The sequence below is a fragment of the Chrysochloris asiatica genome, unplaced genomic scaffold (assembly GCF_000296735.1).
Source record: "Chrysochloris asiatica unplaced genomic scaffold, ChrAsi1.0 scaffold00094, whole genome shotgun sequence".
Taxonomy (NCBI): Eukaryota; Metazoa; Chordata; class Mammalia; order Afrosoricida; family Chrysochloridae; genus Chrysochloris; species Chrysochloris asiatica.
Window position 1 is genome coordinate 12,187,160 of NW_006408612.1, and position 20,672 is coordinate 12,207,831.

Sequence of the window (20,672 nt, forward strand, 5' to 3'; positions counted from 1 at the left end):
ATGTTTATTTGTGCTTTATTGACTATGCAAATTGATTTCTGAAGACACACAAAAATGGATGCATTTAAATTATGGTGTTAGAAAAGAATATTAAAATTGCCATGGATTGCCAGAACAAACAAGTGTGTCTTGGGAGAAGTGCAGCTAAAATGTTCCTTAGAAGCCAGAATGGTGAAACTTAGTCTTCTATACTTTGTGCCTGTTGACAGGAGGGACCAGTCTTGTTTGGTGGCAGTGTTTCATTATGCTTTGCTAGGATCTCTGTGAGTTAGAACTGCCTTGAAGGAGCCAAACAACAACTCTGTTCTCTGAACTGATTAATTACTGGCATTTTTCTTTCTTTTTTTTATTTTTCCCTATCACCTAGAAGCAGCAGTCAAGAAATTTTCTGTCTCCTAGAAGCAGAAGTCAAGAAATCAAACAATGTATTATATTAGGTAAACCTGCTGCACAAGATCTCTTTAAAGCGTTGAAGAGCAAAGATGTCAGTTTGAGTACTAAGATGCACTTGACCCACACCATGCTATTTTCAGAAACCTCATCTGCATGTTAAAGTTGGACAGTGAATAAGGAAGACCATAGAGGAATTAATACATTTGATTTATGGTGTTGGAGGAAAAAATGTAAAGTACCATGGACTGCCAAAAGAACAAACAGATCTGTTTTGGAAGAAGTACAGCTAGAATGTTCCTGGGAAGCCAGGATGGCCAGACTTTGTCTCTCATACTTCAGACTTATTATCAGGAGGGGCGAGTCTCTGGAAAAGGATTTCATGGTGGGTAAAATGGAAGGTCGGAGAAAAAGAGCAAGACCACCGAGATGAATTGGTATAGTGGCAGCAGCAATGGGCTCAAATGTACCAACGACTGTGACACTGACCCAGGACGGGGCGGTTTTGTTCTGCTGTGCACAGGGTCGCTAGGAGTCGGTACTGATTTGATAGCACCTAACAACAACAGAGCACATTTAGGAACGTAATAGCTCTGTAGGATAAACACTGAACTGCGAGCAACAAGGTTGGCAGTTCAAGCCCACCACCACTCTATGAGAGAAAGAGGAGGCTTTCTGTTCCAGGAAAGATTTACAGCTTCAGAAACCCTTAAGAGGGTTACTATGAGTCAGAACTGACTTGATGGCACTTAATCACAATAATAACAGAGCACATGTACATTCAGATTTTAGACTATTGTTAAAACTCAAAGGCATTATTTTCCTCTGGTGAACCATGTTACTCAGTCAAAAAGTAGTGAAACGAGTTTAGGTTTCATTCTGTCTTGAATTTGCTAAATTCATCATATATGGGATGTACTTACCTTATTTCATTAGAAGCATATTTCATTAGAAGCATACAATGTTGTTGTTATGTGCCATCGAGTCGGTACCGACTCATAGTGACCCTATGTACAATGGAACGAAACACTACCAGATCCTGGGCCAACCTCACAATTGTTGCCACGTTTGAGCCCATTGATGCTGCCACCTTACCAAACATGATATCCTTCTCCAGCAACTGGTCCCTCCTAACAATATGTCCAATGTATGAGAGACAAAGTTTGGTCATCCTGGCCTCCAAGGAGCGCTCTGCCTGCATTTCTTTCAACACAGATCTGTTTCTTCTTTTGTCAGCCCATATACCTCACCAAATGCCACCTCTGATTCTACTCAATAAGAGAAATTCAATCATTTGAAAGAGGAGGATCAGGCATTGATTTTGAAAGTCCAAATACTGAAGAGTTTTTAAAAGATGACCTGGAACCTTGCAGTCCAAAGCGCAACTTATGATCTGGCAGCATCAATGTCACTTGGGACCTTGCTGGAAATGTAGAGCTCGGGTCCTACCCCTGAAGAATAATCTGCATTTGAATAAGATCTACAGTGGAGTACTGGTGTGGTTCTGTAGAATCAGCACTGGACTGCTAACCCCAAGGTCAGTGGTTCAAACCAATCAGCTGGTCCTCAGAAACCCTGCACAGGGTCACTAGGAGTTGTTACCGACTCAACAGCACTTGGTAAGAGTTGCTCTGGAGGCACATTCAGGTTTGACAAGCACTGATCTAGAACACAAGTTCTGATTCTAACTACATCTCTACAATGGAACCATGTCTGCCTCTAAAATCAATATTCATTTCCTAAGTAACACAAATTTCCTTGTCGTATGTGAGTTCTAAACATTTCTGAAATCAAAAGCAGTTTTCAACTCAGATACCACAAGTGCCATCCAGTCTGTTCCTACTCATAGCCAGTCTAATGGAGTTGATGAGGAGCAGCTGATGGGTTTGAGCCACTGACATTTCTGTTAGCAGTCCAGTGCTTATCCTACAGTACCACACCAGGACTCTAGGCTTGTCAATTTCTAAACCCTAGTAATCCTAAATTCCTGGCAGTGATTTTGGAGCTATTATCTATAAAATAGTGGTTTTGTTACTTTAAACATAGCTAGTTGTGTTGTTTTGCCTAGCCTTGAATAAACATTGTTATTGTTGATGTTAAGTGTGGTCAAGTTGGTTTGGAATCCTAACCATAATTGACCCTGTATAGGGATTCCAAGGAACAGCTGGTGAGTTTGAACCACTAACCTTGTGGTGAGCAGTTCAGTGCTGATCCTACAGCACTACACCAGGGCTCCAATGAACACTGTTGTTGTTAACTGTCCTTGAGTCAATTGGGACTCATATTTTGGTCAAGAATTCACTTCTAGGTAGGAACAAAGGAAATCTAATTACTACCTATTGTGATGAGAATCTAATAGTTCCTGACAATGCAGGAACTAAAGAAAGCATTAGATTTCCAGGACAAGCCTGTAGGAAGGTGGAGGTGGGGGACTTTGGATGGGGGGAGCTCAAGTGAAAGGCCAGTGCATTTAGCTTCAGTTTTCCAAGACTGCAGATTATTTCTAAATAAAGATGTTACCTTTTTCTTTTGGTTGAGATTTTAGAAAATATTGATAGTTTAAAGCTTTACATAAAATAGTTTGAATAGATTCAAAGATGCACATTTCATTAGATTGTTATAGAAATGACTCTCCTTAGATTTTGCAAACAATTTTCAGAAACAGAAAGCAAACCTATTGCCCCAGGTGACGCCATTTCAAAGAAATAGATATAAAAATCAGCTGCCATTAGTTATAGTTTTTAGTATTTTTATTGCATATTTACAATATGTAGAACATTATAAGGATTTACAGTAAAAGTTGAATGTCCCAGCCCTTCAAATGTAATAGGAAAGATTGGATAAATCATACAAACATATCTCTAAACAAGAGCATTGGAAACATACATATGATTATGCTTTTACAGGGTTTATGTAATAGAACAGGAGGGAAAGGTAAAACACACAACTACAGTTAGGTGGTACTGAATAAAAACACACTAAAAAGAGGATTTTTTAAAAAGCTAGTATGTCCTGTAAAAACATAGTATCCCCTATGCAAAACTGTGAGGTAGAATTCTTCCCACGCCATTTTCTGGTTTCTTGACCATCATTTGGGGAATTCTGTGTGTAGGTGGTTCTCTCACATTGCTGTATCTGGGACCCATTAGTAGTACAAGTTTTTTTATACCTCACCCCTGTCACAAAATATCCTTTTCTGTTCATTTTATAGTTTTATTTTGTAAACAAAAAATGGGTGGTAACAAATCACTGCTGTATCTCCTAGTTAATACGAGGGGCTTCAAAAAGTGTTGCAAGTTTCCTAGTAGATCACCATACTTGGCTAAGTACTTTACCTTTCCAGGAGTGAAACTAATGCCAAAATTTCAGGCACAGGAAGCCTTTTGGAGAGCATTTTTGGATAAATAAGTTAATGTCTTCTGTAAAATAACACCAACTGCAATCCTCAACCATGAACAATGCCATTTCCACCCATGACTCACTTCTAGTGTTTCAATATGAATCATAAAATAACTCACATCTTTCTACACATCCAAGATATACTTACTATTAAGTCCAGGGTGCAGCACAAGTAAGAAAAAGTCTGGCAGTTTCTGACCCAAATGTGGCTCTGTAGGATCAGCATTGGACTGTGAACCAAAAGGTTGGCAGTTCAAACCCACCAGCTGCTCCTTCAAAACCCTATACAGTGTCGTTGAGTCAGAATCGACTCAATGACATTTATTCAAAAGAAATGAAAATCTATGTTCACAAAAAGATTTAAGAATGATCATAACAGGTTTACCCAGAATTGCCCAACACTGGAAATAGCCCAGACATCCATCAACAGGAAAGGAATAAATAAATTGTATTATAGTAATGCAATGAAATATTGCTAGTCAGCAATAGAAAGGATGAAGTACTGAAATACACAACCACATGGATGCATCTTCAAAATATCATGTTGTTGTTGTTGTTGTCAGGTGCCATCGAGTCGGAACCGACTCATAGCGACTCCATGCACAGCAGAACGAAACAATGTTCGATCCTAAGTGAAAAAAGTCTTGTAGAAAGTTGTGTATACTTCCTGATTCCATTTTATGTGCTCTAGAACAAGCAAATCTAAATTATGGTAGAAAAACAACAAAAGTGGTTACCTTAAGGTTTGAGGTGGAGAGAGGAATTGACTGGAAAGGATGTATGAAATTTTCTGGGATATTGTTTTATGTCTTGATAGCATGCATTTGTCAAAACTCAAAGAATGCACACTTAATATTTACACATTGTATGCAATTAAAATAATAAGTAAATATTAAAGTCCAATAAATTGCATGTTGAAGTATTTAGTAGAAATGCATCAAAAAGAAAATGGATTGATGAAACTGATGGATATGTGATAAGGTAAGCACTGTCATTGTTAAAAGCCATGGAGTCAGTTCCCACTCTATAGTGACCCTCAATAGGATTTCCAAGTAGTAGCTGGTATGGGTTTGAACCACTGACCTTGTGATTCACAGTCAAGAGCTTATCCTACAGCAGTACACTAGGATTACAGAGTAAGCATAGTATAATGCTAATGCTAGCTAGCATCTACATGGTGACTATACTGAGGTACAGTATGGAATTTTTAACTTTTGTGTTTGCTTGAAATGTTTTATAATAAAACGTTGGGAAAAAACCCAGGTTGCAACATTTATTAAACAATGCAATTGATAATTTCACTATTGATCTCATATCAGTATAATCATCAAAATTGTTGAGATTTAAGGCTATTCCTGAGTGTAAATCTCTGGCTCAAAATTGTTAAAGACGTGTACAGCTTAAAACATGGTGTGAAATCTGATCTCTGTATGCTTACTGAAGGACATCTGACTTGTGTTGTCTCTCTCCGAGGGGCACATTTGGGCACCCTTACTAAATGGCGTTTGACTTCTAAATACTTCTGAGGTGACTCTGAGATTCAATGGAAATTGGTTTGAGATCAACAGTCTTTTGTTACAATTTTCCAAGTAAGATTTATAATCCTAACTACAGTGCCCTCAATATCTAGCAGCTGGTAACTATGCTTAGAGATAGTCTAAGAATTTCTATATTATTGTATGCAGGAATTATACATCTTTCCACTTAGGAGTACTCGTAACAGAAAGAAATGCTTAAGATTTACTCACTGCTTTCAAAATATTTAGTCATGATTTTTGGCTTTCTTTCGATCTCTAAATTCTTCAACTAGTACAGGTGCGTTTTCTTGAATTGCATTTTTGTTAAGTGCCTTTGAGTCCGTTCCGACCTCACAGTGCCCCTGCATAGGGTTTCTGAAGAAAGACTGGTGGGTTTGAACTGCCAACCTTTTGGTTCAAACTGAGCTTGTGGTCTAGTGCTTGTCCTACAGCACCACGCTAGGACTCTAGTGTTCTCAAAATTTCTGTTTTCAATTTTGCTTTAAATGATTAATGTTAGTCACATTCAAGAGCCTTTTTCCATCTTAAACATTCTCCTGTATTTACGTATCTCAGGGAGCATCTTCTGTTCTAGTCTCCATTACAGGATCAATCCTGCCATGTTTATTATCTGCCTGAGTTTACCAAGATTGTTTGACATGAATGTTATCTTAAACCATGTTCTGTGCCTGTCTGGTGGGATAATTTATAAATCTAACATCCATGTTCTTGTTTCTAGAGATTGGTGCTAACTCATTAACTCATTAACATCCAGTATGAGAATAACTTTTACTTGAATTTATACATGGAGCTGTGTCATGCCCTGTCAACCTCAAAAGAGATTCTGTTTTCAATCATCATCCATCTTGCTGATCTATCAGGCCATAAATCATTAACTTTTCAGCTTTAGAAGCCTCAGAGTTACTACTAATGCACTCACTGGTAGTATGAGCTGAATGTAATTCTAAGTGTGTTTTTTCTTTATTCACTAGTGGATTGGGATGGGAGGCAGACATGAACAATGTGGCATTTCCCTCATTGTCCCATGCTTGCCAGCTGAGACAAGAACAAGTAAAAGAATGATCTATTTTCTGTTCTGAAATGATAATTCCAGTAATACTTCCCATTTTGTCCAGAATTTTAGTTTTCAAAGTTTTAAACACACTTTATATTATTTACTTTACTCTTGAAATTACTTGAGGCTCTTTTGTAGATCCAGAGAAGTCTAGTGATTTTTATGGTCGTGGTGGTGCTAGTGGTGGTTGTGTGCTGTTGAGTCAGCTCCAACTCATAGCAACCCTGGATAGGGTTTCTGAGGCTGTAAATTTTTAGGGGAGCAGAATGCCTCATCTCTCTTCTGTAGAGTGGCTGATAGAGTCAAACTTCTGACCTTGCAATTAGCAGCCTGGCTCATAATCAGTCCACTATACTACCAGGTCATACTGAAGGGCAAAGCCAGATTTTAAAACAGTGTATTCATATTCCAAGTCTATTATATTCATTACAGTCCTTTAAAATCTTTTATCTGTTCTGTATTTATTCTTCTTAGTTAAATCTAGATTATTCTGTAGCACATGTTAAAGCCAAATAATGTCAGATGTTAAATCTGTACTTGGTTTTGCCGTAACAAGATATTTGTTATCCTATATTCCTAAATATTTTTTCTCAATTTATACTTTTTCACCTTTAGAACTGACAGCTAACAGTGATGAACTTACTAATTAGATTAAGTGTAAGCTATATTGCAGTCCCTCTTTTTAGAGAACTTTCTTCTTGATGATAGGCAGGGGTACCAAGATCATACAAGTCTTCTCAGTAGTGATGATCTAGTTACTGGTGTTTGATTCTGCCTGATTCATTCTCTGTATATCAAGATGTAGACACTTGTAGCACCCATGTTATCTTTGGTAGACAGAGTAATTTACTATGGCCCTGAGCAGTCTGGGTAAGATGTGAGGATGTACACAATATTTAATGCCTACTAATGGAACTTCAAATGTAGTAGAGAATGCTGAATTCTCTCCCAGGATTCGCTTCTGCTAATCTCACAATCATGTCACTGGTTAAAATGGGTTTAGAATGGAGAATATGTTTCGCTCAGCACAATCAGAAAAGTAAATGAATTGTCCTATTTATATTAAGGAGTATGCTACTAGAAATAATAATCTATAAAACTTGATAGCATGCCATATGTCAACTGACAGAGTAAGGAAACAGCACATTAAAACTAGGCAACCCTTGGGAGTATATTAAAATAGGGCATCAGTACAGCATCAAGCACTTTCCAATTTAAATGCCTACAAGGCAAGAAAAGCATATAATCTTCAATATAGCCATGAAGTCTGAGCCTGCCATCAACATCCCAGCTGGCAGACTGAGCAGTTTCATCACCTAACCAATAAGTTACACTAGCAGAGTAAGGGCATCGACAATGAGAACTGGGAATGAAACCAATTTTATCTGAAATGAAGTTATCACCTTTACATTAAAATTGTTGGGTTACACAAGTGTGAAGAATATATGCCAAAACTGCCATTATATATTGAGTTTACATAGGAGAAAATACACAATAAGAAGCCAAGAGAAAAGGCAAATTAACCATACACACACACACAAAGTTGACTAACCAAAACTTTTAATAACTCCCTGAGATGGGCAGAAGTCATGTGGAAAGTTATGGTATATTCCAATCAGAAATTAATGGTTTTTTGTTATGTATTCAGGGCAATATTAATTTATGAAACAGATAGAACCAGCTGTAATATCAAACAGTTGGCGGCCATCGCAGAACAACCTTCAGAGTACACTAAGTATACTATGACCCTATTTAAAAAAAAAAAACACAACACATTACGACACTGGTGGGTTTTCACTGATAACCTATGAATAGACAGATACACAAAGTAAGTAGCAGCAAATTTCCAGATGAAGAGTAAAAACATTTATTTTTTATCAAGCATATTCAGCTTCATCTGAAAAACTCAAATTCAAAATAACAGTTACAGATGTTGCCTTACTTCACTCTTTGTACAGGCAGGGTAGCCTAAGGCATATAAAAAATTAACTCATTTGACAATGAGAAGTCAGGAGGTTGGTGACAGAATAATCTCATGACAAACAAATCAGTTCAATTCAAGAAGTTATTAATGAAAAAATTCTTACTACACTCAAAGTCAGTATAAGAAACATATACTGACTACAACAGCTAAATATCTAATGTAGCTGATATCTAAATATCTAAAATATCAAATGAATTCATTATGAGTCGGTTCACTCACAAGTCAGTTCTAGAGTTAGGAAATAAATATAAGATTAAAATCAGACTTCAGAATTCAGTAAGAAATGAATTATTACTAATGCTTATAATATGCTATTCAGACAGGGGAACCAAGTACCTGCTGTGCTTGAACAAAGAACTAAGAAACAGAAAACAGGACAAAATCTTTGCCCTCAAAAGAGCTAACATAGCAGATATAGACAAACAACTGAAGCCTATGGTTAGCACCATCATGAAGACGGAAAAGAAGAATCACTAGAGTTCATACTCATAACAGTTAAAGCCTTAGAAGACTGAGAAGATATATCAAGTCTAGAAAGAAGTTCCTGGGCGTTCTCGAAACCAGTGGCAGCATTAGACAAAGAGGGAGCTGTGGAACTCTGCCCCTAGATTTTCTGGTATGTTTCACTGGGAAAATGGCTGCACCATTAACCAAAATTGCCCTAAGAGGACAAAGATAATAAATACTCTATCTAGATTGAAATGTTAAGTAGGCATTTGCAATTACCAGGACTAAATTTTGGATCAGAAATATAACACAAAACATACTGAGAAAACAGCAGCTCTGCCTACAGAAGAGCCTGAAGCATTCTGAGGATAAAATTTGAGTGATCACATAGACAGCAAGTACATTTTAGTAAGAGTTATGAGACTGTGCCCACAGCTGGGACAGAAAGAGAACACCTTCTAGGGAAAAGACACTGTCTAGGAAAGGCTGCTCAGCGGTGCAAGTGTTGCAGAGATAGAAAAGGTTAAGAGATCCAGACCGTGTAAAAACCATTTGATTGGATAGCTGGAGGCTCACTGCTGACTTGCAAAAGAAAATTTTCACCAGAGTGCTAAGCAAAACCTGACTGCAGGTACTAACCAGTGAATGAGGAGGATGTGAGGACAAAGGATAGGGATTTCTCTAAGAAGTCAGTCTGACAGTGAGGAAGGTGGAGAAACCAGCAGGTTCAGAGAAAGTGTTTTGCATTGGAGGATACAAAAGCATATTTATAAGTCACAACAACAACAAAAACATCATACGATTCTTTATACAATTTTATATTTGATAACAGGCAAAAAATTATTTTAACTCTTTCTCAAAAACATTTTCTGAAATAAAAATTTATATTTAAATTATATGTATCTTATCATTTAAACATAACATAAACCTAAAAACACTAGTATTTTATGATCAATTATTTCTAAAGAACAGTACAAGTTTTTTGTTATTGGACAACGTCAGATTTTATTTTGTCTCTAGTCTATCATGAGAATTTAGATTTTATTAACAATTGCTATTTTCGTTCCAGAAAGATTACTCTGATATAAAGGATTACACTGAAGTAACTAACTGCATATGTCTCCTTCCCCAGCTCTCCTACCCTAAAGACAAAGTATCTTCAGGGGAGTTGATATTACAGATAATATTTTTTAAAGTTGAAAAAGAGAAAAATTAGAAATAGTATTCCATTATTATTAAGTTCTTAAAGATCTAAATTGTTCTTCACAACTGTTTTTCATGATAAAACATGCTTATTTATTTATTATATACACATGCTTACATATAAATTTTCTGGCTAAAACACATGCAACTAACAGAAAAACAATTAAACCAAGCTAACAACCCTAAGAATGCCCTTTAAAATAAGGCACTCAGGTTTCGAAATAGGATCTGTCCACCAAATTAAATATTTCAAAGAAACCTTTTATTAAGCACAAACAACATTTTTAATACATTATCAATACAAATAGGAAAATGTCTCTTAATGAATATGATATATCAAAGATCTGAAGGGTTTTCTCCATATTAACACAATAAAAATAATACATTTTGAAGAAAACTTATGAAGCAAAATTTTGAGGACACTATTGTCTACTGATAACAGTTTAACTACAGCCTAAATTTTCTACATCACTGGGGGAGGAAGGGCAAGTTGTTTTTATTTTTTTTTTCTATAGAGAGCTCCTAAACTTTTGTTAGCACCATTCAAAGCTTATTATCAGTTTTTCATCTACAAACTGTTAGGTCAGATAAAGCTTTAAAGCAAGTTTTCAGTGCAATGTTTATAGTTCCTTCTTTTAAGATACTTGGAGTCTAAGGTCTCAAAGCATGTTAATTATGCCCTCATAGTTTAGAAGGTGTTAACATGTAGAGAGAAATGTGTAACAGGAAGAAATGAGGCTTATCTTGGCTATGAAATGCAGCTGACTGTATTGTGTCTAATGCTGTCGTTTGCCAGCCACATGTGGGAGTATGAACTGCAGGTCTGTGGGGTGGTGGCAGTTATTAGCTCTCGGTGGTCACCATTTCAGGATGTCTGAGTTGCTGTCTTTTGAGACTAACGAGTTTCATCCTGTCTCTGATGTGTTCTGCAGTAGAAGCCATGTCACTTGGACTCCCAAAATACTGTTCAGTTCTAAAAGCAAAACAAACAAAAAGTCCCGATCAGATAAAATACAAATCCTTTGAATATAGCAAATGAAAAGGAAGTAAGCCACCATAAAATAACTATCTATGTGAAATGGCCTTTGAGTATAAATTAGTTCATTCTCAGCGCATCATGTTTATCTTTGAGAAGTAGTAATTCTGTAAGAAAAACATTTTTTTAAAGGCATAAAATATGGTAAGACATGTTGAGAAAAAGACATCAGTGGTGCAAGTGTGGTATATAATCTGAAGTTACAATAATCTCAATAATCCAACAATGTAACACTGAAGATATTCTACTTAATTTTAGGTCCATAAGCATTCACCAACATAAAATGTGTACATGTGCTTTAACTACACCAAGCACACAACTATCTCATATAGCCATCAAGTGAGTAAAGCACTCTTTCAATGTTAAGGCAGCATTTGGGACAGTAATAGATAAAATCATAATTTTATCCTACTTGCAAAGATACTTAAGTCAGTCCAAGTCATAGATTTGTTAGAGCTAAAAGATTTCTTGGAAACTGTTTAGTTGTCTTATTTTTTTAGATCAGAAATAAAAATTTAGGAAGCTAAATGATCAAATAGTAGAAAAAACAGGATTTAAATCTGGTCTTCAAACAGTGAATCCACAGGGACCACCTTATTTATTTTATTTTACCAGAAGAATTCATAAAAGATATATATACAAATATACATATGGATAACCTTATAAAATATAAATAATACTGTCAGACAAGTTTCACACAAAATAAACAGAGTGGTATCTTGGCGCTAACACTCACAGGCTGTGAAAGTCTAAACACCTTATCAAATGTTCCTGAGCCTCAACTTCTTTATTTATAAAGTAATAAAAAATAACACTTCAAAAGAAGCTGAAGTGTTTAACCAAGTGTTTGGCATTTGTCATGGATTCATTAGATATCAGTCCCCTTTTCATTTCCTGTCCTAAAGCCTAAGGAGATACTAAGTCATAGTCCCGGCTATGACACCCAGTGGTGCTGTCTAATCAATGATCTTTCTTCTACTACAAAACTGTTTAAAGATGAAAGTTATCCAATGTCAGCAAGCACTAACTGTTACTAATACTAACAGCTAGGTTTGGATTTCTTGTCATTTTAAACCAATTTATTGTAGGAATTGAAAATGTGGACCAAAGCTAATTTACATGGCTTTTTAAAGCAATACAGACTTTCCTCTCTTGATGATTTCATGTTAAGACCTAACAAGACTGTTAGAAGAACTTGCACCATACCCATCAGGATAAACTACAGGAACAGTTAATCTATCCAAAAGTGATTTCCCAACTGCTTCAATTTCATCAAATTGCTCCTCATCATTAATAGCTTCAGGCTCTTCTGGACAATCTTGCAAAATCTGTAACAAATAATAGGGCAACGTCAATCAAGAGATATGGAAAGGGAATCAAGTTCTTACAAATTCAGTAGATTGAAGGTGCTATTTTGTTTTTAGCATCTTCAAGAATACTACTGTCTAAGAGGGAGCACAATGGGCTCAAGAAATTTAAACACTAAAATCAAACATATGATTTCCACTAACAGCATAAAACTGGAGAAGGCAAAGGCCTAGAGTGATTTCTAAGAAAAAACAATACTAGATGACAATCTAGAAAGTAAGCTCAACTTGAGTTTAAGATGTATTCTTTCATTCATTAAACATCCTTTATAAACATTATGTGTTGATTCAATAGCTTGGGATACAAATGATACAGTTCCTGTCTTCAAGGAGCTTACAGACTTTTAAAAACACAAAAGAAATAACTGAAAATTATTTCAGAATACAAATACATTAACAGATGTGACACCCTAGCTAGATATTTCGACAGTTACTTTAAACTTACAAACTTGAATTACTAATGTAATCAAGTTATAATACAAATAATAAGACACTCACTCTACAGAACTTGATGAAAGACTGTTCTTTTTCCTTCCCTATTACTACTTAAAGCTATCCATAATAAAGATAGAATTGCAAAAGGAAGGGGAAAAAAAGTATTATTTATTTTGATACCTTTTTTTGCATTACACTTTATTAACAACTCAATCATATTTATTAAATGGACAGTTTTACTTATATTTAAAATTTAAGATTAATTTAGATATGCTCCCAATGATAATACATAATTTGCTTTTAGTTGTGGTTATATTGATAATTATTGAAACAGAATATAATCGAAACAAAAATCACACCATGTAAAAAAAGTTTGCATAGCATAATAATCTTAAGTCAAATTGATTATTTGTTGTTAAGTGCTGTCAAGTTGGTTCTAACTCAAAGCGACCCAATATAGGGTTTCTGAGGAGTGGCTGGTGCATTTGAACTACATACCTTGCAGTTAATAGCTTCAGTGCTTACCTTATATAATATGCTTATAATTTTAAAAAGTCCATATAGCAGAAAAAAGTAGAAACATTGATTTTGTGTTTAAAATTCTCAACCATATCACGTCTTACATGATCTGTTAAAAACTTCTGGAGTTTAAAGCGTCCTTGTAGATAGATACATTTAAAAAAATTTTAGCAACCTAAAAGTTACTAGTCATGTTAGGATTCCTTCTTGGACAGCCCGTGTGACTAGAATGAAGTGGAAGTGGGACTTCTGCCAATGTCCTGCAGCCTCACACTGTACTGAATACACAAGTGTGCTCACTTTGTGAGAATTCATTGAGCAGAGCACTTATGATCGGAATACTTTTCTGTGTGAATGTTATACGTCAATAAAAAGTGTTCACTCTAAATAAATAAATAAAGGAACACATCAACAATTTGTATACTTCCACTCATCTTCATGAGGCTCATTTTAGACCACAACACCGATCCACAGAGCTCAGCTCACAAAGATTTAACTATGCACATTCCTCAACAGATGCACAATAAAACACAGACTACTCAGTTTCTGAGGTTCACTGCAACCTCTGCTGTGTTCTGCGGATCAGGTTATCGTGTTTACAACTTAGGTTTATAAACTCTTCAATTACACTGAACATCTCCAAAATGTAAGCTTTCGTCTTAAGGGATCACAGCAAGGTTAACTACAAGATAAAGCTCCTATTCAGAATGGAAATATAAAGCTTGGACTCTTCACTGCACAGATTAATAAAAAGGATCTATTGAAAACTTATCCCAGTGACATTGCACATATTTCATTTTACATACTGGGACTGATGGCATGAATTTATTTACTAGTAAATTTTGAAATGAATATTTAATGAAAGTACATGAAAAAGGTTTTATTTTTATCTTTATTTTAGTTGCACTATCTCTAACATTCCAAAAATCAAAACTGCCCTTTTTCAAACTTTGTGACATTGAGTACTAGTTGCTGAAGCATCATTTACTCTCCTGACACAATGAAAGACACAAAAGTCCTGAGACCCTGCCGCAAACTGAGCACATGGTGGCACCAGGCTGAGTGAAGGGAAAGGGATGTACAAAGACTGCTGAATGCTCCTGGACTCCTCCCACCATGGTACTCCAACACTGCTGTCAGGTATTAAGAGGACTGGATTTGAACAACTCAAGACAATAGATTACACCTAAACCAGCTTTGAATAATGAGAGTAAGATAAATTAGGGGGAAAAAACAGATTAACAATCACATTACTAAAATCAGTACCAATATTACAGCAGAGTATCTTTTTAGACTTCTAATTGTTTGGTGTCATTGAGTAGATTCCGACTTACAGTGACCCTGTACAGGGATGCCCAGGATGTAAATCTTGACTGGAGCAGAAAGTCTCATCTTTCTCCTACAGAGTAGGTGGAGTATTTGAACTGAGCCCCCGTGGTTTGCAGTCCACTATGTATCCAATAGCACCACCAGCACTAACCATTTTTATACTAATACAGTAAATAGTACGAAAATTACATTAGGAAAAACCACACACCTTTTCTGCATTTGAGTGAAATGCAATAGCCATTTCCAATCTATGTACTCTTTCTTCAGATGCTATCGTGAACTGTTTCCATACTCTGTTCAGTCGAGGAAGCGTATCCCCAGATGATCGAGATGTGCAGCGCAAAGACTGGCATAACACAACTGTGGCCTGTAACAACTGTCTTCCATAGTCATACGTGCTCTAAAAAGAGAGAATATAAAATGAAATTACAAGACAATAATTCAGAAGAGAAGGATAGGAAAGTAATGGAGAACTGTGTTTGCAATTAAGTAACACTAGAAATGAATATTACTACATATTATCTGTAGGCGAAATAATGAAAAGGAAGCAAAGATTCTTTCTTGCTTCCTCTTCTTACTACGTTTTGTCCATTTCAGTCTTCTCAATTCCACTGGCCAAGAATACCTTCTTACTAAATAAAGCAAAAACCAACCAAACAATAACAAAGAGAACATTGCCACTGAGTCGGTTCCAACTCACAGCACACTACTGGATAGAGTGGAACTGCCCCATAGCACTGCCAAGACTGTCATCTTTATGGACACTAACTGCCTCATCTTCCTCACCAGGAGTGGCTGCTTAGTTCAAACCAGCAGCCAAGAGATTAGCCACTGCGCCACCAGGGCTCCTTCAATTAATAAAACACATAGATAAAATTAGGTGCTATGTAATCCATGTAGGAGACCACAACTGTTACACTGTGAGCTTAATTATTAGAGAAAATAAATTAAGATAGTTTTCACACCACAAAAACAATTTTGATCTATATTTATACTAACGCTGGTGAGAGGCAGAAAGTGGGGTTTTTATTTTAACTGCTATTAACACATATTTCACATGGACTTTTGTGAAAGAGCAGGTGGGTAGTCCTAAATATTCAAGAATATTAAACATAACTCAGAGGGAGCATACAGAACCTGTATTTAGGAAAACGCAAATGCTCACGTTTATACAGTGTACTTTTGATACACTGGTGTTGACATTGTCTTTCTTCTGTATTATTTCTGGAATAACAAAGCTAACCTACTTGGACCTGAAGGGTTAAGTTACATTACAGTCATGCAGAAAGCTATTTAAACACAGAGCTTGTAGAAAAGGAAGACAACCAGTTCTGCACCTGTGCAACATCAACAAATTTTCTGTGCTTTTCCAGTAAAACTTTTGTTTCCTGAGCATCGTCGCCCAATCTGACGTGGGTCTTCAGCAGAGCATCCAGAAGTTCGCTTAGCCACTCTACTGCCTAAACGAAAATAAGTAACAGTGATGCCGGACTCATAACTCTTTACTTAGCATATCAAACATTCTATTTATAAAAGGAAAGATTAGTATCATATGATTAATTACTCCATTAATTGCAACCTAGTTCTTCATAGTTTATTTCATTCAGTGAACCAAGCTACATGAATTAATACCCTTCTCCTCCCCTCAAATATATTTTTTAAATTTAAAGACATACTAAGAGAAGCATTCAAACCATCACATGGTTGATATTAACAGAAGACTATGTGTTTCTCTAAGATAGATCTGTTGCTGATCTCCTTATGGATTTTTTGTACTATATAAAATCATAAACTTCCTCTATATCAAGCTGAAATGACATTATCTGATGCCAGCTGCACAAAGATATCAAATTGTTCATGTGGCATTGAAAGGACCCCTTGTAAGTTAAAAAGCAATGTGCTACACCAGTCTTTGAACTGAGATGCAACTGAACACAAAGTTAACCACCAATCTCAACAGATTTTAATAGGAATAGAAATCAAACTGTACCAATAAGCTCATTGGAAATGCAAACATTTATGATTTCAGCAGAACTAGAATTTGACTTAGTGGATTTATTTTCTCTATAATCATGGGGGGGAAATGCCTTTTGTTCATAGTAAAATGAAATTACTGTCTTATAAAAGGACAACTACATAATGTGGATGACTGGTACTTACCTGGGCGGCATCTTCCTCACATTTAAATAACTGTACCATCTGAAGCATCTTTAACCTTCGTACATCTACCATGTCTTCACATCTAAGACAGCCAAACATAAATTTAGGACATTATTTCAGTTTTGTTCATAAGTCTTATATCTAGTATTCACATATAGGGTCATACTATACTGTATACTAAATACTTAGTTCCAACACTATGGATACTGCAACTATGTTGAATTGTAGGAATCTTAAGAATATTAAGGAGATCTAGATCTAGATCTATGCTATATTAAAACCTCAAAATACCTGAAAGATACTGAACCACAAACTCTCTTGAGGATAACATGGATTCTGAAAAATATTGAAGCAAAGTATGAACACAGTAGTATAACTAAACCTCCAAGAAATCTGTTGCCAATATGTATTCAATGAACTTCAAAAATAAAAATGTAAAGTGCCTTAAATAATAATAGGATGACATTCCAAAGAAAATTTTTATTTGATACTTTCCATTATATTATGTTACTCAGAATAATATTTAGTTCTGAATAAAAAATTAAAACTCCACCTATGCTCTTAACGGGAGCAGGGATGGGGGGGTCTCCATTGCTCTCTGGGTAAAGAGAAACAGAACTCAAAATATTCTGTAGTGTCACTGTGACCTGTGTGGATAATATACACATTCAACTTTCAAGGTCACAAGGCTAACTCCATACTGATTAATTTCCTTCACTGCCATGTAATTACATATTATTTAAATGGCAAGGGAAAATCTCACTGCGTCAAATACAAGTTACCCAGAAGGCACTGGGCTTCACTACCATTGATGTTCTTAAAGAAAGGCAGGTAACAATACAGAAGTGGTTATCACAAGGCTAGTTCTTATCAGGATGTCCTCAGTAAGAGCCCATGCATAATGCTAAAGTGTAACTTAGTGTAATTCTACTAGAGACTGAGGGAAAGTGAGGATGTTTTTAAAAATCTGATTTTTTAAAAAAATTATGAAACTTTATGATGATGAAGATAAAATACATATATTCAACACATATTACATGCCATGAAAAATGTGTGGGGGAAAAATAAGACATGGGCTTTACTATTAGGATGCTCATCATATCAGAAGACAGAGTTTTAAATAAACATTGACAATGTCTTAGGATAAATGTTATTATGGAGATATATGAAAGTTTTCAAGGGAGTAGGAAGATGTGCAGAGTCCTGGTGTGGCACCATAGGAAAAGCACTGGACTGCAAATTGCAATGTCATCAGTTGAAACCCACCAATAACTCCTTGGAAACTGTATACAGGGCCACTATGAATCCAAACCAACTCAGAGGCACTTAACAACAACAACAACAAGGAAGAAGCAAATAACTAATTTTCCTTGGAAATTCAAAAAGGCTTCCTAGAAAAAGTACTCCTGAACCTTGAAATAAGAACTCATTAGTCAGAAAATGGGGAAAGCGATACTCATAAGTTATAGATGCATGGAACATGATATATTTAGGAAAATGAAATTAGTTGTGTGGTTTTGTGGAAAAGTTAGATAAGATTATGCAGTATTGGACTGTAAAGGACATCTATTCTTCTTGGATCAACTATCAACATTCACGGCAGCAGTCAAGAGATCAGACGACGTATTGCATTGGGCAAATCTGCTGCACAGGAAATTTTTAAAGTGTTGAAGAGCAAAGATGTCACCTTGAGGACTAAGTTGCGCCTGACCCAAGGCATGGTATTTTCAACAACCTCATATGGATACGAAAGCTGGACAGTGAATAAGGAAGAGCGTAGAAGAATTGATGCCTTTGAATTGTGGTGTTGGAGGAAAATACTAAAAGTGCCATGAGCTGCCAAAAGAACCAACAGATTTGTTTTGGAAGAAGTGAAGCCAGAGTGCTCCTTGGAGGCCAAGATGGCTAAACTTCGTCTCTCATACTTTGGACATGTTGTCAGGAGGGAACAGTTGCTGGAGAAGGATGTCACACTGGGTAAGATGGAGGGTCAGAGAGAAAAAGAAAGACCCCCAACGAGATGGATTGGCCAGGTGGCATCATTGATGATGTCAAGTGTGGCAGCAGTAGTGAGGTTGGCCCAGGATCGGACATTGTTTCGTTCTGCTGTGCATGGGGTTGCTATGAGTGGTTCTGACTCGATGGCACCTAACAACAATTCAGAAACTCCATCTGAGACAAGAAGTCATGGGGGAGATTTTATACAAGGCAGTGACGTGATTAGATCTGTACTTTACATAGATTACTCTCCTGTGCAACAGACTAGAAAGGAGTAAGGCCAAGGCTGAGAAGAGATAAGATCTTGAACAAAGATATGTTCAGAGATAGCAGGACTTGGACATTTGATTAGGTTGTAAAAGATGAGGAGAAGGAAAGATTGAAGCCCGAAGTTTGTAGTAGTTCCTTTGACCTTGATAGGAAGCTACAGGAAAAAAGCAAGTTTTGGAGCAAGATGATGCCAACTGGACATACCGTACCTTAAGAGTGTATATGGTATCCAGGTGAAGATACTCAGCAGGCAACTGAGATTGTAAATCTACAGCATAGGACAGTGGTCTAGGGAAGAGCCCTAACTATTAAATTATGGTCTTCAAAAAATATTAAAGCAGTAAGATTATTCAGGAAAAACATATAATTAAGAGTGAGAAAACAATCTGGTCTTAAAACAAACCCTGGAAGTCTCACACTGGCTAAATGACAAGACACCAGTGAGAAAAAGTAGAGGGGCGGAGGAAGTGCCAAGAGTGAGATTATGGGGGTGTTTTCCTGGAAGACAAGGTTGCCAGGGCGTTTTAACAAGAAAGTCAGTCACTCGTGTCCAAACAGAATGGTTGAGCAAGATCCGGACTAGAAGTATTCACTGGATTTTGAGTGAGGTCAAGCACTGATTATATTTGGCGATTTCAAAGTCACTCTGAAGACATTAGAAAGTAAATGCTGACATAAAAAAGTGACATCCTGAGGGACAAAGAAGTTAGATTGAAGGTGGTTGAAAAATGTACAAGAAGGAGTGAGGAAGCAGCATAAATGTAGATTAACCTTCATTTGACTTGGCTGTGAGGAAGGAAACTCTGAGGTTAGAAAAAGCAAAAAAAAGACGTGGGGGTTGTAAAGAAAGCTGTATGCTTTTTGTATGGCATTCTTTTTCTCTTTAAATACGAGACACTTAAGCATTAGAGTGAAGGAAGGAATCAGCAAAGAGACTGGGAGTTGATAGAGTAAAGAGCCAGGAGAGCCATTGTATGATTGGCTTTGATGAAAGGAGAGCTAGATCACCCTAGGAGATAAGAATTCATAAAAAAAAAAATGGATACTTGTTTGCAGGGATGAGAACACGATACAGAAGAAATGTCTGCCTGATGAATATGTTTTCTGTAATTTAAGGTAGGAGTTTCTGCCAAGTTTTATTGATGGCTTTACAATTTCTAAGTGTGCAAAAGTTTCATACAACCATGCTAGAGTAAGCATACATGCATAGACGATTTAAATTCTTCACTTTGCAAAATTCTGCAGTTGCTACTACAAATTGAAGAGTCCCTGGATGATGCAAAAAAGTAATGTGGTTGCTACTAACCAAAAGGTTAAGGGTTCATATCTACCTAGAGGCACCTGAAAAGAAAGACATGTCAAACTACGGTCAGAAGATCAGCCATTGAAAACAATATGGAATACAGTTCTACTGCCACACATGTGGAGTTACCATGAACTGAAATCTACTCAGTGGCAACAAGTTGGGGTTTTTTTAAACTGTAAGTTGACTTTTTAAAAATCCTTTAAATTCCAGGGTTTTGGCTTTTATTTTATTTTTTTT

General features: G+C 36.3%; 1 protein-coding gene across 1 annotated transcript in view; it reads right to left on the reverse strand.

Moving 5' to 3' along the window:
* Positions 1-10,263: 10,263 nt before the first annotated feature.
* The window catches only part of SESTD1 (SEC14 and spectrin domains 1), a 79,647-nt gene continuing 69,238 nt past the window's right edge, over positions 10,264-20,672 (reverse strand). The window contains exons 13-18 of the mRNA XM_006866704.1: positions 19,334-19,434; positions 16,862-16,943; positions 16,039-16,161; positions 14,910-15,101; positions 12,258-12,379; positions 10,264-10,988 (exon numbers count right to left, since the gene is read on the reverse strand). Coding sequence (XP_006866766.1) covers positions 10,859-10,988; positions 12,258-12,379; positions 14,910-15,101; positions 16,039-16,161; positions 16,862-16,943; positions 19,334-19,434 — 750 coding nt within the window. The 3' untranslated portion in view covers positions 10,264-10,858. The remainder of the gene's footprint in view (positions 10,989-12,257; positions 12,380-14,909; positions 15,102-16,038; positions 16,162-16,861; positions 16,944-19,333; positions 19,435-20,672) is intronic.